Source organism: Gymnodraco acuticeps, unplaced genomic scaffold, assembly GCF_902827175.1.
Source record: "Gymnodraco acuticeps unplaced genomic scaffold, fGymAcu1.1, whole genome shotgun sequence".
Taxonomy (NCBI): Eukaryota; Metazoa; Chordata; class Actinopteri; order Perciformes; family Bathydraconidae; genus Gymnodraco; species Gymnodraco acuticeps.
This window is the reverse complement of record NW_022989985.1, coordinates 2949319-2972486: the sequence shown is the minus strand read 5'-3', so window position 1 is coordinate 2972486 and position 23168 is coordinate 2949319. Positions and strand designations below refer to the sequence as shown.

General features: G+C 42.1%; 2 protein-coding genes across 5 annotated transcripts in view; both read right to left on the bottom strand.

Annotated features, from left to right (window-relative positions):
* si:dkeyp-14d3.1 (transmembrane protein 132C) overlaps window positions 1-23168 on the bottom strand; it is a 184778-nt gene that overhangs the window by 113906 nt on the left and 47704 nt on the right. The window lies entirely within an intron of this gene.
* Window positions 10424-22795, bottom strand: LOC117543970. 3 transcript variants are annotated; one of them, XR_004568619.1, is made up of 9 exons: window positions 22123-22795; window positions 21686-21766; window positions 19953-20100; window positions 19648-19721; window positions 18541-18660; window positions 17503-17641; window positions 16842-16957; window positions 16307-16687; window positions 10424-10746 (listed from the first exon to the last, which is right to left on the bottom strand). XR_004568619.1 is itself a non-coding variant. In XM_034212672.1 (8 exons), the coding sequence occupies exons 3-8, from the start codon at window positions 20017-20019 to the stop codon at window positions 16379-16381; spliced, it is 825 nt and encodes a 274-aa protein (XP_034068563.1). In that variant the 5' UTR covers window positions 20020-20100; window positions 21686-21766; window positions 22123-22795; the 3' UTR covers window positions 16272-16378. The 3 variants fall into 3 exon arrangements, 1 of the variants encoding a protein (XP_034068563.1); XR_004568620.1 differs by lacking the exon at window positions 22123-22795 and adding an exon at window positions 20289-20373; XM_034212672.1 differs by lacking the exon at window positions 10424-10746 and having other exon boundaries at window positions 16272-16687.

The window sequence follows — 23168 nt, the reverse complement described above, 5'->3', positions numbered from 1 at the left end:
TCAGCTTAAGATAAGATATACTTTATTGATCCCAAGTTGGAACATTTGCGTTACATCAGTATGTGTAACAGTTAAATATGCAGTGGTGTTTATTTGTAAATCATTTAGTATAATCACACAAATTCTGTGTTTTATATTCAACAATTCTGTGTTCTCTATTTATTGATTGTTCAATACCGGACAAGGCCAGAGATGAAATATCTACATACATCTTATAAGAGTATAATACATTATGTATAATATCAGTTAAAATAAGTGCTTCAACATAGTTAACATTGCTGGAGGTATGCACACATATTGATAGATGTCTTGTAATGCACTATTGAGGAACCTGCGACCCAAGTTTTTCATTCAATGCATAACTACACCATAGTTGTGTAGGCCTATATGATATGTCAATAAACCTTAGAAAATCATGAAATCTTGAAAGGGATGTGCAAAATAGTCATTATATACAGTCTTTAATGAACTATTAGTAGAGAATAACGAGTAATTAATATACTTTATAGGGATCCTATTAATATCTAATGATAAAAATAATGAAATGCAATAACATGCTTTAACCACTAGGTGTCCCTTTATATCAGCTGTGCACCTTTATGGTGTAAATACAGCCTATCTACCAATTGGATCAAATATAAAAGTCAGCCGAATTAGTGTTGATACTGGAAGGAGACGTATTGTGTGAAAAGAAATGTAAGATGTTGTTTAATGGCTGATATATTTATGATCCACGTCACGTTTTCAGTTCCTCATGTTTGTCGAGAAGTCTTCTCATCAGGGCTCTATAAATACAGAACTACGGCAGATATGTAATATTTAATGCAGCCGAACCGTGTATTACAATGCCGGTATGTGATGACTTTCAAAGAGAAAAGCAAGCACACTCGGAATAAAGTATTATTATTTTTTTTTTTAATGTTTTCGGTCTGTTTCCGGTATTTGTTAATGACGATGTGCTCTGAGATGTGAGACTGGAATTGCACAGGGGAAAATAACGTAGGCTATCTTTAGATGCGGATTTTGTTAAACTAATATGTTTTCGCTGTGGACCAACACTATACATTGACGGGGAAGGGGGTAGCAATAAAGATAACACCATTAAACAGTTACACAACATAACAGAAATAATATCGATAGCAGCGTCCCTAGCAACCACCTTGGTAACAATGAAAACGTTATGGAGGCAATTTCCTGAAGTAATCTTCGTAATAACTAGCAAACTAAAGATCATGTACATCCACTGCACACATAATCTGAAATAACAACTCATATTTCTCGCATCAAATGACATCAAAACGCATTTTAATGGCCAAACTAACTTTAAAATAGGCATTTTCCATCGAGAATAAAACGAAGTTCGGCCATGTTTTTTTCTTCTGCAGGGAGAAATTTGAAGATCACGTGACGTCAAACAGAGCACACGGTGTAGTCTAAACGATAGCTGGGGATTCTGGGTAGTGTAGTGTCTTCTGCCATCCTTTACTCCGAAAAAATATTAGTTTCTCCGAATCGAAGGGGAAAAATACAAAAGCATTGCACACAATTTAAACCAATCAATGTTGTGTAATTAACCTCTTAAGCCCTGAGCCTGTTTTTAAGGTTTCAGGCTCGAAAATGCTATGCCCAAAACAAATGACTATAACTTAACTTCTAAAAGGGTTATATGAATAATTTCTTTTTTCAAAGCAAGGTTACATCTGTGAGTTGGATGTAGAAGTGTCAGAATCAATATAGATATTTCTCAGTCAGAGTAAATTCAGATGGAACATAGTAAAAAAAGGTAAATTCTTACCCCCGCCTAAAAAAAAACCATTACTTCTAGTGAAAACTACCCTTGAATTATGGGATAGTAGACTAAAAGCTTTAGGAATCCAAAGTATAACATATAATAAGTACCCTGTATCAAGATTGAGGCAAAACAAGTTCAATTTGACCTTTTTAGAGAGGTTTAGCTAAAAGTAGTCCAGGCGGACTGACCTTTGGGCACATTTTGGCACATTTGGATACCATCAGTGCCATTTGACCTTTTTCAGGTACCATACTGTAAAAATAATTTTATTATCACTACAGGTAATCATTACATCCAAATACAAGTGTTTTTTAAAAAAAAAAAAAATTATTTTTAAATTACATTTTTTTTGTATGTAAATGGTGTGTGTGTGTCTGTGTGTGGACTTTGCCACAGCCATTACATGTTTATCACCCGACTAACACTTATAGGAAGGTTTACTTACACAATAACAATTAGGAAACATAGGATACACTTGTCTCTTGTCTTGAGCAGATTTATTTAAAAAATAACACTAAAAAACGACACTAAAACCGAAATAACACCACAAGCATTTTTTTTGTAAATACTGGCAAAAAAGAAAAAATGTACACAACCTGAATGTGTTTAGTGTTTTTGAATTGAGGCACCAGGCACTTAGTGCAGTAGATAGGTCTTCACCGTTGTGTTGCCAGCATCAGGGACTTCACCCCTCATGTCTGCAGCAAGCTGCTCCCTGAAGGACTTCTGGGTGTGTGGCTTCGTCCTGCCGGGGTCACCCCTCATCTTGTGCAGCTCCTTGTAGAGAAGGAAGCTGTTCACCACTGCAATGTCCAGAAAATGGTAAAAAAAAAGGTCTTGTACCATTTCATGGTTTTGTGGTGAATACTGTAGTACCCAATCAAAGCATCGGACACATCCACGCAGCCCATGCTTCTGTTGTAGTCCATCATAGTGTCAGGAACGGTAACAACCTTAGTCTTCCACAAACCAGCCCGTTTCACTTTCCTCCTGACAGTCTGTCCACTGAATCAGAAGATGCAGAGGGAGGCTGAGTTAGTACTGGTGCAGACGTCTGGCGGCGTAGCTTGGATGTTGATGGCTCTGGGGCAACTGTATGCTGATCTGATGCACGTCGTAGCTCGGATGAGGCAGATGTTGATGGCTGTGATCCAGAAGCCATTTAATACTTGTCTTCATCACTGTGAAAACAAATGTGGAAAAAACCAATTACTTCGATTACTTCACTGGCTTATTCTTTCAAAAATGTAACTCAAATCAGAAATAATTCCTCCATTTAGCGTGTGTGAAATAACAGTATATATATATGTGTATACTGTTATTTCATATATATATATAGCGTGTGTGAAATAACCGTATAGCCTACATATATATATATATATATATGTGTATACTGTTATTTCACACACGCTATAGTATATATATATATATATATATATAGACTGATATACAATACAGCTTTATTTATAAACTGCTATTAGTCAATGTCTGTAGAACTACAAAACAGCATCCATTTGGCGTGTGTGGAATAACAGTGTGGGTTGATATACAATACAGCTTTATTTATATACTGCCGTGTTATAGTCACGAAATACAATTAATCTATTTATACGTTCACCAACATGATGTTGCCATTGTTTTAGTTTCTCACGGAACGATAACGCTACAACAACAAAGCGGCGTCCATTTTGTATTTTGCGAGTGTGGAATTACTATAGATTACACCAAATACACAACTAATAGATACAAACAGAGAGAGTACATACCTTTCCTGAAATTCATAATCAGGGTTGCCTGCTGTTGTCTCTGTGTTCTCTGTTCGCTGTGTTTGTTGCTGCTGTGCTGGAGCGGCTGCTTCTGCTACGTCTGTGCGTAAAGCAGCCGCTGCTGGCATTATTCATAATACGCAGGATCCTATCTCTGGAACCCATTGGTCGATTTGGGTGATTGACACCTTTTTTGAAACTTTGGAGCCAATAGAATCGAGGGGGAGTTAGTAAATCCCGCTTTACACTTACGTCAAGGAGAGAGAGGCTTGCGTAAACAGCACGTGAGAAAGCCTAAACCCCGGACTGCAAAACTGTATACCTACGATGCGGCCATGAATGTAATGATGGATTATCAGGAACAATTCTAAAGTGACTAAGAGACATTGGATTAACCTTGAGCAGCGTTTTTATTCCCTTGAACACGACTTTTGATCACAAAACAGCAACGGTAAGACATTATTATTGTTATGCTTTAGAACACTGTTGTTGTTTTCTTGCTCTTTTCTGGCTGCTCGCTCAGTGAGTTTGTGTCCTACAGTGATGATACTTACATCAAAATATCTGTGGAGTATCAGCTTTCAGCTGATATGTAGTTTGTGCAGGACATATTACGTTTTAAAGATCGTTTTTGCTAGTTAGCACCGGAAGTAGCATCAGCCTGTTTTCACTAAGGGCTAATGCTAACGCTTCTTGTGAGACTTGTGTTTTGTTTCGGTAAAAATGGCTCATATCATTAGGTTGCTGAGTTTTTTTCCGTTATTTGAGTATAAGACATTCATAGGTTTTTAAATATTAAGAAGCCCCCAGACGCTGTCTCCTGCAGTGACGTGTTTTTCCGCCCGGTATCGGGGGGGCCGGGTTTAAGAGTTAACAAGGATAATCTGGTGTTTTTTAGTCGATGAGTAGTGCAGATATCACTGTAAAATCAATCGACAGTAAGGGGAATACTTAATTCCGGGTGTACAATTCTCCGTTATCCAATGAGAATGGACGCTCACATTGCCTTTAAGGGCAGTCGACACAAACGAATGCCGTGCTTCCATGAGCGTCCATAGAAGCATATGGACATCCCGGAAAGCTGAAAATGGACGCTAAGGGCCCCCCCCTTGCGTTGAAAATGGACGCTAAGGCCCCCCCCCTTGCGTTGGAAAAAGCCGACAGGGGACTTGACATAACGTCAACATAGGCCGACCTGGGAGTGAGGATGTGTTGCTCAGACACGTTCAAAATTAAACTGTCATCGCTGTCTGAGCTTGCTGCTGTGTGCACCATCGTGCGTTTACATGCAGATGCTGGGATCCTGAATGGTGCAGCTGGAGCGCTGTGCCCGCAATGACATCACACATAATTTGGCGGGACTTGAAGAATCCCCGAGAAGATCCAGAAAATGGTCAACATTGAAGGGCAGATTAATGGTTATCAAAGTACAAATATCCCAAATCAGTTCAGTAACGGTTTTCAAGGGGACAATATTTACTCAAATTGATGGGTTTGGATGATGGGTGAAACCCGTGTCACAGGCTCTTTAAAGGGTGGGTGGATTCCCTGACGTAGACGTCAAGATCACCAGCCAATCAGGATTGGCGTAATGAGATTGATGCTTCTGTTTGCATACGCGTTGAGGCGCATCCCATAGTGAGACATCGAACGGAGTGTTATGAATGAGAACAGCTAATGTCACAAATGCAGGTGGCATCATTATTAACAATGTTGTGTTATGCATAGTTTTAGAAAGTTATGCACAATGACTCATACTCTTTTTTTTTGCACCCACACAAATGTGAGCACATTGCAATCACACAATCAAATATGCCATAAAGAGAACAGTGAAATTGATGTTCATAGAGCCAGATGTCTTTCATTTCCATTACCGAGGCTGAGTCTGAAGTTGTGTAATCATTATTCTGTCAACATAATTTTTTTTTAAATAGACTCGCTACCCTTCTTCCCCTAAGACCTCAGATGAACTGTGGCATGTCCCAGAAACGTATTTCCTTTGCTTTGCGTTTTTCTTCTTTTCTGTTAGTGGTATTAAGATTATCCCTCACTGATCTGGTTTGGAGCAGTTCTTATTTCCCAACATTGTCATACTGTCTACACTTGGTCAGAAAAGCCAATTCAGATCTATTTAAAAATCACGCTATCTTTCTCAGCTCATGTGCTTACATTTTTTTAAGTGCAAGCAAGGATAGAGATAGAATAATGTGATTTTCTTTTAGCACAGTAATGAAGGAAGCAAAGGAAAGGTTCTTTGCTCTTGTGCCACTTTATGTTTCTACTCTATTACATTTCAAGAGGACTTAACCAAAACCTTTTAAAACTTATTTTATAACAACTATAGTTCCCATAGTTACAAACTCTACAAAGATTGTATATACAAAACTTATAATGAGCATAGTTTTCAAGACACAATGTATTATAGATTACACCAACCAACGGTATGTAAAATGCTTGAAGAACTAGCTTCATTTCGCATAACAAAAACAGTACAATATTACTTATACATTAATGAATCAGTGTAGTTATGTAGCATACAACTAACAGTGGCCATTTTTCTGTGTAATTTTACGATGAATAATACATTTTGATAATAATACATACTTTCACTAAGGTTGACATTTTCATTTTGGGACTTCTACTAAATGGCGCCCTTATTTCAGGGTGGCTTGTGTATTAGAATTCAAATGTGCCACACTACTGCATTACACCATTCAAATTAATAGGAAAGGTTATGGGCACTTCTGCATTGTCTATGTGTTTGTGTGTATAGTTTGTTTCTGTTGTGGTGGCATGAATTACTTATTTGTACTTTTTGTAAAGTGGTGGAGCATTGGGGGTTAAGAAAGTAGAACTCTCTTGCCTAAGCTCTAAGTGCTAGTTCAACTTCATCGAACAGAGTAAAAATACCTTTCTTTCTAAGCACTGGCCATGATGGATGGCCAGTCACAGGGGAAAGAAAATACCTGTTTCACCTGTGGCAGACGCAGGAGTTGGTAGCTATGGAAACATAGTTTGGATTTCAAAGTCTTTGACATTAGTTTTTAATTAACAGTTTTTAATTGTGATTTTCTGCATTCATCATGTGGTGGCAGAGTTTCAGGGCCATATCACTGTTGAAGCCCCTTCAACTATATCTATGTAGGATGGCTGTAATGAGAGATCAGAGCAGTAAAACCGATTCCTAGCATCAGCTCTCTACAGAAAGACAGACGGAGACGCAGCCCCCTGTGATCTCAGTCCCAAAGCATAGCCCCCACCCCCTCAGGCCCACATCAAATCAATGGTTTCAGGCAGAGTGCCATTATACCTCCATATTGAAGGCAGAGTTTCCTCTTGATGCTTTCCTGCTTTGCTGCTCTGCAGTAAAAAAAAAAGTACATCTTATGAGATACAAATACCTTAGATGAGCTCTTCATGTATAGATGTACTTAATAACACCATGTTTAGGATTGGGCTCATCAGACATTATGAGATTAGAGAGTATGTCTAAAATATCAGATCTGCAAAACAACCTGCAGGACAAACAAATCCAACCTGAGGATCAAGAAATTGGTAAAGAATTTCCAGAGTAGCGCTGAAAGTGTAGCTCTAATTATTTGAGTGCATAAGAGATATTGGATTGCTATTTTACTTTGCTCACGCACTTTTAAAAAGTGACAAGAAATACGTTATATTTAATTGTACAGTATGCCAGTTATGTAAATTGCTCAGTCATATCTTAAAGACTAAATCATGGACTATAATGAATGATAGTTAGGGTTAACCCTAACCCTAACCCAACCTCTGGCTGCTCTGTGACTTGTGATCTGAATTTCTACGGCCGTATACTTGTAATAAATATCAGTGTTTGACATCAAAGCTCCAACTCTCCCCGTGTCTCTCTGAGTCCTAACTCTCCATTGCTGCAGAAGTTTCCCTTACAATAGTGAAATATAAGTTGTTCACAGAAAGTGACAGAATGCACAAAAGGAACATTTAAACATGCTCACATTGATCTTAACAGAGGTGCGCTTTCTGTCTGACTTTAAACTCAAAGCTTAAACTAGAGGGACTGAACCAGAGGCCATCTGCGATATGTTTAGCCAGACAGGACAACACTATTGTTCATTTTCTTGATGAACAGATGGATAATATACAAATGAGCAACATGTTTTGTTTTGATTAGTACAGCTGAAAGAGACGCATTACCAGCTACTGTTCTTTAAATAAATGACTGGTTATTTTGGTTGCAATGGTTTGCATTACAGTAAAAAAAAGTCCCAGAATGAATTAGATTGTTCGGGGAGAAGATTGATACCAAACTCAAAAGTGGTATTGATCTTTTCTTTTAACTCTTGGAAAGAAACCAAATAAGAATATTTGCAAAAATGAACAACCATTCCTTTAAGAGCAGACTGTCATTGGGTATTCCTGGAGATTAGGCATCTAAAAGAAGTATTGAAAAGAAAGAAAAAAACATCCACATACAAAAATGTGATCCTGTCTTCCAAATGTAATCTACTCAGCATCTGATACATTTGATTGCACTTCTGTGTGATGGAAAGATAATCCTCTCATTGTTATTCTTATCTGGACGTCAGAAGAATGCAGTAGTGAGCGAGCTTTGAGAATCCTGTTCCCAACTGCTGACTACTTTTTATTTACTTCCCATAACAGCAATAATGCAGCTAACTGAGATAATTAGCCACTGTCAGGGAAGATAAAATACAACCAGTTACAGTCCCAATTATAGAGTTTTAAGGGCGCATTAAAGTCCATGAAAATGAATAAGGAAAGCATTAAATGTTGTCTTATTGTGTTCCCTGCAAGAAACTGCATTAAATCATATCTCTGTACTTCCCGACTGCTAATAAGCTGAGCATCGCTCAAAGCCTAATGGACGATACAATTAAACTGAGCCAAGAAGTCGAGGCACATCTGCTGTTGCCATATATTGGGTTGTATGATACATATGACCATGGATGAGTGCATGAAACTAAATCAATACTATAATTCATTCATTTATACGAGAATGCTCATCTTTAAAAATAAACAGTCATTCATTCGAAAAGAAAACTGAACATTTAAATCAGGACTTTGTGTTGGACAACTATTATTATAAGGCTGGAAGGATCCATATAGTAGTGACCCTAAATTAAACATAAAACTACACGCTATCAGGGTCTAGCTTAGAGACTGTAATTAATTATGAGAGGAAGGCTTTGATCATGTTTATGCTTAGAGGAGAATAAAAGGGGCAAACGATGAGTCTAAGTAAAAGACTGGGGACTGAATAAGATGACCCATTAATTAGCACAGAGAAACAGAGGAATTATTGTAATTTAATTCAGTCATTCTACAAAGCAATAATTACCGCTGCATGTTTAATACAGAGAGTGGGAACTGAATTGTGATATCTGAGGCGGTCTTCTTGTCAATGTAGTCATCAGTGATGTGAGCTTGGCCTCTATTAGCCTTTTCCAAAATGTAGTTTATCTGATTGAGAGGTTCAATCTATTTAATATTGGTCAAATTACAATTAGCATGCTAATCTTACCTTTTTCTGTCGGTCAAGGTTGTGACAAATGTAATTATGGATCAAACTGAAAGATAATTTAATCTTTAAAATGTTTTTTATAGGATATTCAGAGTGTATCTATGATGATGAGAGATGAGGGCAGAGGGATTGCCTCCACACAGCTATCACAACCCAGTCTCATGGCATTTCGTGTTCACCAACACGATTTTTAATCTATTGATTCGTGTTCACCAACACGATTTCCCCTTTTTTTCGTGTTGCACAGCACGATTTTAAAAGCAATGTATTTCTACTGGTAATGTGTTTCGTGCCTGCAGCACGTCTTTTTCTCCGGTCGGGTCGTGGAAGACCGGAAGCTGTGTGGTTAATAAAAACATGTTCTTACTCAATATCAAGCCACAATTATTGCTTTTATTTTAAATCGTATAATTTCGGACTTTTGTTGCCGTCTGTGAGGAAAATAAATGGGGCTCAGAGCCTCAGAATACTGAAATCTGTATTTTTAAATCTTTTTTTCCTTCTAATTTTGTTATTCTTTTCAAAATAACACACTGTTATTTACTCACCAATAACACACAATTATCGTTGCTTTTATTATTGGTTTAATTCCATAATCTCTGGCTTTTTTGGCGTCCGTCAGGAACTGAATTTATAAAAATAACCGGAAACAGACGTAGGCCTATAAAGGGACATTTCGAGCATCATTGCGATTGTCAACATTTCTGAGTTTAGGATGGCCGAAGACACTACACTACCCATAATCCCCAGCTATCGTTTAGGACTACAGTCCCCGTGATTAATCTTCAAACTCTGGGATTGGATGTTGGAGTGGCAGTGCGTCAAGGTTACGCCGAGCGTCAAACAGCTGTTTGAAATGGAACGAAACCACGCCAGACTATCCAAAACTGGAATCGAACACCCCCCCAGAACTACACATGCTGGCTATTGTGTTTCGCAAAATGTTCTATGGGACGTCTCTACTGAACACTCTTAAAACTACTCGGTTAAAAAATAACCCAATCATAACCCAGCTGCTGAGCTGCTGATAGGACAGAACACGCGCTGGGTTGTCTTAACCCATATGCTGGGCTGGATCATTTTAACCCATACATTGGGTTGTTTATTTGACCCAAGCTAGTGATTGAAATTAACTATATTGTTGGGCTAAATATAATATAATAATAATGTATAATAGTGTAATGAATAATCTCCAAACACACCGTATATATATATATAAAAATGCATTTATTCATAATTTGAACATCTTTGGCAAATCGTCAACATTCAGGCCACTATAAAAGAACAATGCAAACAATACAAATTCAACCCCCCCCCCCCCAAAAAAAACAAAGAGCCTTAAAACAAATGATATATTACAAAGTGCTGTTATCTGGACCAACTTCTCTTTCAGGTTTAAATAACATGAACATGTTTAAATATAGAGATAAAACATTTCTCTGCCCAGCAGAAACTATATACAGACACAAACATAACAAGGTAAATAAATAAATGAAGTAAATTAAATAAGTAAATAATAAGTAAATTAAATCACGTAAAGTAAGAAAAATACAATTTAAATAAATGAATTAACAGGAATAGTAGGTACTGTAAACGCGGGTCAACGTTTTGACACAATTAAAGTGTGTGCCTACTGTCTTCTGCAATCAAGTTCTCATTCATAACACTCCGTTCGATGTCTCACTATGGGATGCGCCTCATCGCGGAGCAAACAGAAGCATCAATCTCATTACGCCAATCCTGATTGGCTGGAGATCTTGACGTCAGCGTCAGGGAAATCACCCCCTATAAGTAGCTTGCGCCACAACGCATGCGCCATTCAAACACCTCTTCTCGCTTCAGAGCACATCTCTATGGTAGCCGGACAAGCTTCACGGTCCACAGACTGAACCCAAATATCCATTTCGGTCGACGGGCGCTTGCCGGCTACTCCTTCTGCTTCGCAGGAAGACGGTAATTACTAACGCTAGATATTGTTGAAATCGACCTCGCCGCTCTCTTTCCCCGGAAAGTAAGCTAGGTCTGACTATTTCAAGCTAGCGTTAGCTTGCTCCCTCACTACCGACACCACGGTAGCGAGGAAGTATTTTCTTTTCTCTTCCCCACGGAGGAGGAAAGGATTAAAAGGAGCATACTGCCACACCAGTCAGTATTCTCTGGGAATAAAAGACCCACACCGTCCTTTTCTCCGGATTAAGGACAGGGTGGTTACCTCTTTTTCTCCCAACCTACCTGTTGAGAGCGGGTCCTCTCCACGCCACGAGGCGAACAAGATGGACGCCCCTCTCCCTCACACCAGAGGAGTCAGGGACTCGGTGGCTCGACTCTGCGGCTGCGGGTTGAAGATCTCGGGCACAGACACACACCAGGTCTGCTCGTCCTGCCTCGGGCTGGAACACGCCCGAGGCGCTATCGACAACCCCGGCTCGTGCGGACATTCTGTCCGCTTCACCGTAAAGAGCCTCCGCCGACGGCTAGCACGCCAAGCTAGCCTGTCGGAGCAGGAACCCCCCATGTCCTCTGACCTGCCGGCCGGCAGTCAAGACGCGGGGGCATCTGCCACAGAGAGTGAACCCCTCTCCATGTCGGTCTGGGGCTCAGTATCTGCGATGGCCGCAGAACCGGATTCCCGCGCCCTGGCAGGCCGGGACCCGGTGGCGGCAAGACACGCGGGAACGGGACCCCACGCTTTACCGAGCTGGGGCTCCCAGTTAGACCTCACCATGGTCTCACCCGCGGAGGATGTCCTCGAGCTGAATTACGACGAGGACGAAGAGGACGCCTCGGTGTTCCTCCTGTCCGAGTCGGATGAACATGAAGAGGACATCTTCATGTCATCGGCTCAGGCTGCAAAGCCTGGAGCGAGGGCTGCTCTCCCAGACGATAGCATACCAGCTTCGCCCTGTCTGAGTATGGACCTGCAGGCCGTGTGCAAACGCGCTGCGGCCAGACTCGACATCCCGTGGCCTGAAATGGCCAAGGAGACCTCCAGGTCCCGCTACGAAGGGAAACATTTCCCCCAAGCAGCGCGGACAAAGAGACAACTCCTTCCGGTCTTCCCGGAGATGTTGGATGAGGTGTCGGTCTCGTGGAGAGACCGGCCCTTCAGCAACAAGGTCCCAATCCAGGGTGCCTCCTCCCTAGACTGTGACGGAATGGAGAAGCTCGGCCTGCTCCGCATACCGCCCATGGAACCGCTGGTAGCAGCCCACCTCCTACCGAGGATGGGCCCGTCACCAAGCAGGAACCCCACGCTGCCGGCAAAGTCGGACCGATTTCAGTCGACAATGACTGAACGGTCCTACAAAGCCGCAGCGTTGTCCGCCAGGGCCCTGAATGTGGCCTCGCTGCTAACCGCTTACCAAGCGGAGCTCTGCGAGGACCTGTCGGGTAACCCGGGTGCAGCCACTGGACGAGATGGCGGCGGTCACAGACATCTGTCTCCGTGTCCAACGCTGCGCCGTCCAGGCCACGGGTAAGGCAATGGGGATCATGGTGGTGCAGGAAAGAGCGAGATGGCTCAACCTCACCAACCTCCCAGACCGGGAAAAGGAGGATGTGCTGGATATGCCCATCGTTCCCGAGGGAATTTTCGGCTCCGCTCTTGCTTCCATGCAAAGGAGGTGTGAGTCGAAAAAGAGGGAGGACGCGGCACTCCACCTCTGCCTCCCTCGAAGGGTCCAGCCGCTGCCTTCGCAGCAGCAGTCCTTCGCCCAAGCTGCCTTGAACCCTGCTCGGTTTAAAACACCGAAAACGCAGAGGTCGCAGCCCACCCCGAGTCCCCAGCCCAGGCTGGAGACGAGGGCGAGCTGGCCCAGAAAATCTCCGGTTCCGGCTGCAGCTCAGGCGCAGCCAACCCAGAATTTCAGCCAGCAGGCGAAGAAGCGAGCGGCGTGACAGCCCCTCCTTCTCCCCTCCGTGACAGAGCTGGAAGTCCACGGTTCCCCAGCTCTAAATGTGTTCCCGCCGCCTCGAGAGATGCCTAAACACCATCCTCAAGTCCGCAAAAACACATGTCACAAATCTGTTTGTTCCTCTGTCATTAAACATTTGCCGCTAACGCATCCAGGCTTCAGGCCGAGGGCGCAGCTAAAAAAAATGCTAAGAAAAACAATAAAACCAATAAACAGCCCGCCAACTGTTCCCCTTCTGAGAGCAGCTTCGGCATCTCTCAAAAGGCGGATTACAGGCGGGTCTGTGAAGGCACCACCGTCACGCGCATGCGCAGTGCCGGCTGGGGTTTTAAAAGCACCACCGCCACGCGCATGCGCAGTGCCGGCTGGGGTTGTGAAGGCACCACCGTCATGCGCATGCGCAGTGTCGGTGGGGATTGTCGAAAGGGGGCACCACTGTGTTCAGACACTAGAGGGCCCCATAACACAACAAATAGAGACTCAGAGGGGAAGAGATGTGACATCTCCACTGGCTCTAAGGAGCATGCAGTGGAAGATGCTCACATCATCTGCTTGGGTTTTCAAGACAGTAACACGGGGCTACAGACTCCAATTCGCTGTCACCCCCCCTCGCTTCTCGGGCATTCTGCATTCGCAGGCCCGAGGAGAGTCAGCCCATATTCTGGAGAAAGAGATTCTCTCTCTCCTAGAAAAGAGGGCTATATCTATTGTACCCGCCGAGCAGAGTCAGGGCGGCTTCTATTCCAAGTACTTCCTCGTTCCCAAACGGGGAGGGAACGGAATTCGGCCAATACTTGATTTGAGGGCTCTGAACAAATATCTAAGAAGATATAAGTTCAGAATGCTCACTCGCACATCTCTGCTGCGGCCCGTGCGACAAGACGACTGGTTTACATCAGTCGACCTGAAAGATGCGTATTTTCACATCCCAGTATATTACCCACACAGGAAATATCTGAGATTCGCATTTCAGGGGATCTGTTATGAATACAGAGTACTCCCCTTCGGTCTGTCTCTCAGTCCAAGGGTGTTTGTACGATGTACGGAAGCCGCGATAGCCCCGTTAAGACAACAGGGTATTCGCCTGGCGACCTACCTGGACGACTGGCTGCTTCTCGCACAGTCGGAGCAGGAGGCTGTTACGCAGACAAATGTCCTCGTAAAGCACCTGCTCAACCTGGGTTTCATAATAAACACAGAGAAGAGCATGTTGTGCCCCGCGCAGACTATACTCTTCCTGGGTTTACACCTGAACTCGGTGCCCTTTTCAGCTCGCTTGTCAGCGGATAGAGTGAAAGCTTTCAGAGCTTGTCTCGCTCTTTTCCAGCTGCGCAAACATGTTCTCTTCAGATCATGCCTGCGATTGCTGGGGCTCATGGCGTCAGCCATCCTGGTCGTACGACTGGGACGCTTACACATGAGGGAGTTTCAGCGCTGGGTGGCCGCCCTAAAACTAAACCCTGCGCGCCATGGCGCGCGGAGAGTGATGGTTACTGTGAAATGCGTAATGGCACTGCGCCACTGGCTGCACCCGACTTTTCTAGTACGAGGTGTGCCTATGGGTGCTGTCCTTTCACGGAAAGTGGTCACCACGGACGCATGTCTGACAGGTTGGGGAGGTATTTATGAAGGTCGCCCGGTGAGGGGTCTCTGGAGCAGAGACCTCCAGCGGGCGCACATAAATTACCTGGAGCTTTTAGCGGTGTTTCTCACCCTAAAACGCTTTCTGCCTTTCCTCAGGGGACATCACGTCCTCGTGAGGACAGACAATACGACCACAATATCGTATATTAACCGCCAAGGGGGTTTGCGTTCTCTCCAGTTACACACACTGGCGCGCAAACTTATCCTATGGAGCGGTAGGCGTCTCCTCTCTCTGAGAGCGACGCACGTACCGGGAGTGAGGAACCTCGGGGCAGATCTACTGTCCAGAGGTATACCACTTTATGCAGACTGGACTCTACATCCAAGGATTGTGAGCCAGCTGTGGGTGCGTTACGGCAGAGCCGCGGTGGATCTGTTCGCATCGAAGGACAACGCTCAGTGTCAGCTGTTCTTTTTCGATGCACGATCTAAATGCACCGTTAGGCGTGGATGCACTCGCGCACAATTGGCCCCCGGGCCTTCTGTACGCGTTCCCACCCCTGGCTCTGATACCCCCAACTCTGGCCAGAGTGAGAGAGCAACGCCACACACTTATCCTGATAGCTCCGCACTGGCCAGCTATGTACTGGCTAGCGGAGATATATCAGCTGCTGTGCGGGCAGCCATGGCAGCTCCCACTACGCAGGGACATACTGTCCCAAGCGGGGGGGGCGATCTTTCACCCACACCCAGAGCGCTTGGCTCTATGGGCCTGGCCCGTGAGTGGTACAATCTAAATACAGTGTGACATGACGCTGACCCTGGCAGCTGCCAAGCGAGCCAGTGGCACTCATGCACTATCTGTACAGTCTTCATGCACTCAGTTCGCCCTCCGGGGAACAGCGGCCGGATTTGCCGTGTCCAGCCTGTGCTTCACGCACGAACAGGGACAGATCAAGGGTGCTTTGTCATAATGACCAACCCCTTGTGTCCTGGGCTAACCCTTATAAGGGCAAGCCTGTTACTAAGCAACGGCTCTCCCACTGGTCTGTGGAAGCAATTGCTTTGGGGCTCATACGAGTCAGAGTTCGCAGGCACCCTCGGGTCCGCGAGCTCTTTCGACTCAGAGTCTGGCTGCATTCTGGACTCTGTCCAGGATGTCTCCCATCAAAGACATTGGTGCAGCGGCGAGCTGGTCCTCGCCGCTCACTTTTGTCTGCCTCCTAACAGGCTGGACGTTCTGCTCCCAGTGTGACTCAAGCAGTGCTGGGCACCTGGTTGAGTCAGAGCTCTACCTGTTAAGTTCTGGTTGGTTTGGTGATTTTCGAGATAAGCTTGTCTGGCAATACGGGAGCTACAATTTCCCATAGTGAGACATCGAACGGAGTGTTATGAATGAGAACTATAGGTTACTTGCGTAACCCCAGTTCTCAGAGTAACATGAAGTGAGATGTCTCACCAGACGGCCCTCCTTGCTATGGTGAAGCGAGAAGAGGTGCTTATTTTGAATGGCGCATGCGTTGTGGCGCAAGCTACTTATAGGGGGTGATTTCCCTGACGCTGACGTCAAGATCTCCAGCCAATCAGGATTGGCGTAATGAGATTGATGCTTCTGTTTGCTCCGCGATGAGGCGCATCCCATAGTGAGACATCTCACTTCATGTTACTCTGAGAACTGGGGTTACGCAAGTAACCTATAGTTTTGTGTCAATCATATTTTTAGAGAGCAGCTGTCAACTTGTTTGACACACATCACTAAAAGGCTACTTCTCTCTGTGTACCTTTAGGCCAAAGCTGCAATTGATGTCCTCATAAATTTGACATTTGAGGATTCATGTCCATCAATGTTATATACTGCCTGTTGGATAAACTCCCAGGTGGGGAGACACTGCTTTGTGTAATTGAGGTCAAACACAAAGAAAGCCTTAAAACACAGATCTACTGCACCCAGCAAAGTGTCCGTTTCAATGGCGTTGTCTGACACAATGGTGAAGGTCTGGCATGTTGTCATGTCATCACCAAGACACAAGATGTGCGGGAAGGGTTGAGTTCTCTCTGCGGTCTGTAGGTACTGTACCATGTTGGTGCCTACCTGTTAATTACACAACAGTTACTTGCAATATAACCTGCCATTTAAGTTAAGCATGTTGTTTTTATTATCTTTTTTATTGAAGTATGAAAATGCTAGTATATAAACACAGAAACACCCACCATTATTGAAGTAGAAAAACAAAAGTAAAACTTACTGGTTGGATATTAATGAAGGACTTGCGGGACTCCTCTATGGTGGGTCTGTGGACTTTTCCTCCAATCCTGTAGACCGATGGAGGAAGCAGAATCGGCAGGACTTTCAAAGCTCGGTCTACGCAATATAAGAAAAATACATATTAACATCAACATTTAAATAGTATATAAAGATTGATATTTCTGAACCAATATTGACTTTTCTGCCCTGGTGTTGAATGGTAAAAACAAGGCGTGAATTGTATAGCCTATTATAATCACAGGAAGTGTTGTGACATCTTATCAGAATCTGAATCTTTATTGTCACATCACAGGTTTACAGGTGTAAAACAGTGGGTGAAATTTGTTTTTGTGCAAGCTCCATCGTTTTGATTGTTTCCAGAAAGAGAAAGAAAAGGAAGGGGGGGAGCAGGAATCAAAGAAAGACAAAAGGTATCTAATGAAGTGGTTCACAAACATGTTCATGTATTTATGTATTTGTCAACAGACTCCCATCCGAAAACATGTTGTGCAAGGGACCCCATACAGACGATTGTTAAAATATAAAAAAAATTGCAGATCCACAAGCTCACAACGAGTCTCATTGGGACGCAATGCAAGCATGTAGATCTGCTATTTTCAAAGAACCGGTGTGTGTGTGTTACATAGTAAGAAATAGCTTACCTGGTGTCATGTCATCAAACACCAAGGGCAGTTTTCCCTCTCGCTGGGCATATGTAAGGATTTGGTCACTCATAGTAGCCCAGTTCTGAAACAGTTTTCCTACTGCCTCTGGATGAAGCTGCTGGAAGTCTTGTGATATCTGATACATTTTGAAAAACAATAGAACAGTGTTTAAAGAAATGATATGGGCTTGTAGTACCTGTTAGGAAAAGGGTTAGGGGACAATTTGACAGCCAGTGTCACTTCAACAGGTAAATTATTAAATTATTACAAAGTATATACTGTAGGGTCTAAGTGGTTAAACATAAACTTGTAGTGCATTGCAGAGTATCAGTCAAATTGTCACGATCTGTCTGTGTTGTGTTTTGTCTTGTCTAGATCTGTTTTTGGTTTCCTGTTTTATTTTGAAAAGTGTTCACCCCCCCCCGTCTTGTCTGTTGCTTCCTGTCTCTGTGTTCCCTCCTGCCTGATAACCCAATTGTGTTCACCTTGTGCCTCTGTGTTTTCTCCTCCCTCCTCACCTGTGTCTTTTCTTCCTTCCTGTGTTTTCCCTCCTGTGTCTGATTGTGTTCACCTATTGCCTTTCTGCATTCCCTCCCTGTGTCTTGCCCTGTGATTACCCCTCTTTGTATTTAGTCAATCAATCAATCAATGAATGTTTATGTATATAGCCCAATATCACAAATGTTACATTTGTCTCAGTGGACTTCACAGTTTGTACAGAATATCAGTATGACAATACAATTTAGTCTTGTCTTCCCCTGTGTTCCTTGTCGGTTCATTGTCTTTCCTGTCACCCTCCATGTTTGTCACTGTCGTTTTTGGCTGGATGCTACCTTGTGCTACCTGTTTATGGATTCATGGTTTTGTTTTGTTTTTTCATTGTCAACAACTTTTTGTAATTAAAGCTCGCCTTTTGTTACACTTTGAAACCCGCTTTCCCTCAATCTGCATTTGGGTCCTGCCTTACCTCAAATCCTAACACAAATAGAGTATCATTCAAATAGACAAAACCGCAATAGCAAAATAATTTCTTACCATGCCAGGATTGTCTAAAAGCCTAGGGAACTCAGTCAAGATTTCCGGGAGGCTTTTAGATCCATTGCTGCGAATCCACTTGCCTCTATGTAGAGCTGTTTGATTCATGTAGTCCTCAACTTGGGACTAGTGTTGTCACGATACCAACATTTTGGTTTCGATACCGATACCAAGTCAAGAATTGCGATTCCGATTCTTTTTCGATACTTTTCTTAAAAAAAGGAAAACAGTCTTAAATGTAATTATTGTGCTTTATTTCACACCATAACCATAACACACATTTTTAAACAATGAGAACAATAAACAAAATAAATGACAATAATTCGTATTAAATAAAATCATCTCAAACAACTTTTTTGTTTTATAAAATATAATTTGTTTTATATTTTATTAACATGTAATAGTACAGTAATATAAATAATTATTGACAAAATGTATATTGCAGATGTTATCATTGCCATTAATTGTCTCGTTTGTCACAAAATAAATTACACTGGTTTGACTTAGATTTGAGGGCGTGGGCTTGAGCATGATGTAATTATGTTATCTATCACATTCGCTAACCTGTCTGTCTTTAAATTCTTTAAACAGCTCTGGATTCCGGTCGGCTGGTGCTTAGCCAAGTCTGATGTGTTGGCTCCCTTGGTTTGCAGGGATCTAAAACATGTCTCACAGACAGGCCTCGTGGTGTCCGTAGGCTTGCCCTCACTGTCAGAGATTTAGCTCAAATACTTCCAAATTTCGCTAATGGCGTCTTTTTTGTCAACAAGCCGAGGCGCAGCGGCAGTTGCACTCCCACTTGCAGCCATGCTTCTAGTTTTCTCACATGCTCTGGCAGCTAGCGCGTGGCCGCGTGCACGAGAGAGAGGGGAGGGACTTAGAGCGTGCTTGAGAGGGGCGGGACTGCAGGCACGGCTGCAGTGCACGCAAGGAGTGGAAGCAGAGCGCTGAACACACACGGCTCTTATTAAAACGGCGCTTTCTCACCGGAGTACTTTTCCCTGTCATTCTTAAAGTACCGATACTAATGAAACGGAGGAATCGTACCGTTTTTAGCGGCAGGGTATCGCGGTACCTTTCAAGTATCGGTACACCGTGCAACACTACTTGGGACACTGGATACCTATTGACCTTCATCCATTCAACCATTTCTAGAAGTTTTTCAGGAGGCACATCATATTCTGTTGAATGATAAGTACAGAGGTCCTCAGATTCATTATAGCTGATTTCAAACATTTGGGGTTCTGGCCTACTTGGGAGAGTGTGTGAAAAGTCGCCAATCGGTCCAGCGGTGCCTGAGACTAGCTTTTAGAAGATGGATGGACAGAAGAGTCATGGGACCTAAAATATAATCCCTTGCATTCGTCTATTCTAGCCTGGCGGGGATAATTAATATTGGTTATTAGTATTACCTGGTGTACTAGGGACGGTCTGTTCCTTCTGTTGTTCTTGGTGGCGTGGTCGTTTCAGCATTCTCATGCGCTTCCTGACGTTCCTCAAGCGCTCCTCCAGGAAACCTGTAGCAGGTTTGTGATTTCGGCCAGGTGTGTACCAAGCTCCCTGTAAAAGAGAAAATTAGATTCAGATTAAATTGGCCTGGCGTAAACCATGAAGATGGTTACATGGGATTTTAAGGAGCAATCCAAAAATGTGCGTGTGACTGTGCACTAGGAAAAACGTTTGAGCACATTTCTTTTAGGTGTGTGTGTATGGAGTGTTCTCCTTTATGTGTTGATTGATTAACTTACATTGCCACTGCCTGTACCATCCAAAAGGCAAGGGAATTCATACACCAATGCCACGGCAAGGGCTTTCTTTGTGTCTGTGGATGGCCTGTTAAAATAGACAGTAGAAGTTTGTCAAAGAACGATGAGATGAGACAGTAATCATTTTTACAAATATATGACGATTCAAATCCATGAATTAAACACTGAATTGTGATGCGCTTTTAAAGTGCATTTGAGTTCTGCTGTTCACCGCATGCACTCCTTGGTTGTTGTTGTTGAAGGTGTGTGATAGCCAGTGTTGGACAGCAACATCGTACATTTACTTTACTGACATTTCTTATCTCATCTGTTTGAAAGTGTATGTTCACAAAATAATTCATATGCGGCTCACTCATTTATGACTTAACATCTCTGTCTCCTATTGATCTGAGTATATTATAAAGAACAGTTAATTGAAGCATTATAGCACAGGCCTTTGTCAGATGGTATATTACGCTGTTTTTTTCCTGCTTCGAATAGTTCTCTCTTTTTTCACCATACCTGTGTTTGCATCCCTGTAACCAATGAGCATGAACGTTCTCACAATGAACGTGTGAGAATGGCCCTGACACCATTTCAGCCCAGATCTAAATGGCCCTGACACCATTTTCAGCCCAGATCTAAACTCCTGGCAGGACAAGCTCGAGCTCAATTCTCACACTGAATTTAAAAAAAGTGAGTGAGGGACTGCAATATAAGAGGGAAAGAAAAATAAACTTTAAAACTGTTCAATTGTTATGATGTGTAAAGACTGATATTGTTCTATAATCGGCTGAAACTGTTAAGTCATGATGTGAAACAGTTAACAAAGAAAAAGAGAAACTCAAGCTGCTGCTACACTTTATTTTATTTATCTAAAATTAAGCACTTTAAGATGCACATATTTTCAAAAGCTATTTTATTTATTAGAGGAAACTGAGTTATTTAGTTTGTTAAAGTTTCACCTATTCTGTTTACAGTTCTGTCATCACATTATTTAATACCATTTGTTAAAACACTGTTGTTTCTTTTGATGTGAAATATTATTTATTTTATTTAAATTAAAAGCAATGTTAATTTTGTTCAAAATGTGTTTAGTTAATTTAATAATATATGTATTTTTGAATCAAGTATTCATCTTTATTGTCTTCATTGTTAGTTTCCACATGCCTAAAACAACCTCAAGCTAAATCTAAAAGTTGATGGCTAAATAAGAGCGTTTGAGAAATTGTGCAAGTCATACAGTAATAGTCCGAATAGTCGATTAATCGTTTCATTAATCGATAGATTAATCGATTATCAAATTAGTTGTTTGTTGCAGCGCTACCTTGCTCTTTTTAATATATAACAACATATTTAATAGTAACATCTCAACATTGTCTCAATAAAAATTAACTTACCTTTAAATGTGTCAATCAAGTTCTCAAGCTGCCATGCAGTCAACGTCTCTGTGACGAACATGTCCATGGTGAAACCCTCTACTAGAATCAAATCAGATTAAGTACATTAGAATTTTACAAAACTGTGCAATGTTTTAACATTTATTGTAAGGTACCAAGCTACTAATGTACAGTTACTACAGGGGGTCTGCCAAATCTCTCCATGAAGACATTTTAATCATTCACGAATTATTATTATTTGCCCCTGACACGACCTAGCTGGTTGGTGTGCTATGCTAAGCTAAGCTAATCTATGGTAACACGTCGATGGCAGGGAACTAAAATGTTACATTATGTGGTTCGGTGACTCCGGTCACTCACTCCTAAAAATAACTTCAATAGTTGCTAACTTTAATGATTAATGTAATTAATAAATAACTCTAGTAACCTAAACTTACCTACATCAATGAGCTTCTTTGTCGTCTGTCTGTCCGTATGTGTGAAAGCCCGCGCCCGAGCTGCATGCTGGGAAAGAGAGTTGTGACGTAAAAGCCATCTGATTTATACTGCCTTATTGTACATCTAATACTTTTGCACACAAATCCAAAGCTATAGTTCAGACCCATTTATAACTACTAGTAGAACACACGTCTTTGTAAAATAATAATTCATCGCATCACAACGTAAATTCAAGGCTCTTTCACTCATTGACAGAAATGTAAAACATTTGTAGCCGACGTTAACTGCTAATGTTATACTTTGCACAGTCTGTTAAATGCCTACAGATCCCTATTGAACTGTTATCACAACTCATTAAAAAAATATAGGTTACAGAATTGTATAATTATATAAATATAGGTAAAATATAGGTTACATACCTTGTGTTTTGAAAAAGATGATTCCAGAATGATTCAGAAGTGGGAAAATGAATAAAGCAACCTCTGGGTTAAAAATAACCCAGGCGGGTGTTCAACTGCAATTGAAGCCCTAATAACCCCTTTGACCCAGCATGAACAACCCACCAGTGTGTTTACAGTACCCAAATAACCCATAATTATGACCCAGCCAAATCAACCCAGCAATGTGTTTATAGAAATAACCCAGCATTTTTAAGAGTGAACGTTTTCGTTTTTCCCACAATTAGAAGTTGCCAGTATTAAACACATTGGTGTTATCAAATGTAAAACATATCATTAATAAATGGGTGAAAATCGCTTGTGTCCATAATGCGCAGCATTAATACCCACATGACAGCTCATTGTTACTTTGTAATTCTACTCCACTACAATTCAGAGGTTAACCTGGTATTTTTACTCCACTACACTTATTTGAGTTACTTTGCAGATTCTGATTAATGATGTGAAATATAAACAACCCTTAAATCAGACTTTAGTTACACCTGAGTAAAATTCAGGGAAGGTGATTGTCAAGTGCCAACAATCAGGAGAGATATTTGATAGTTGGTGCTTGAGAAGACTAAACATGTATCTGCAATTGACATGAA

What these genes read in the sequence shown, in the direction of transcription:
- LOC117543970 (XM_034212672.1), bottom strand. Translation starts at nt 20,019, where the DNA reads ATGAGAATGCTGAAACGACCACGCCACCAAGAACAACAGAAGGAACAG. An exon ending in ATAGGTATCCAGTGTCCCAA is followed by an intron (nt 18,661 to 19,647) that starts GTAGTGTTGCAC and finishes CACTAGTCCCAA; the next exon opens with GTTGAGGACTACATGAATCA. An exon ending in TTTTAGACAATCCTGGCATG is followed by an intron (nt 17,642 to 18,540) that starts GTAAGAAATTAT and finishes AAAATGTATCAG; the next exon opens with ATATCACAAGACTTCCAGCA.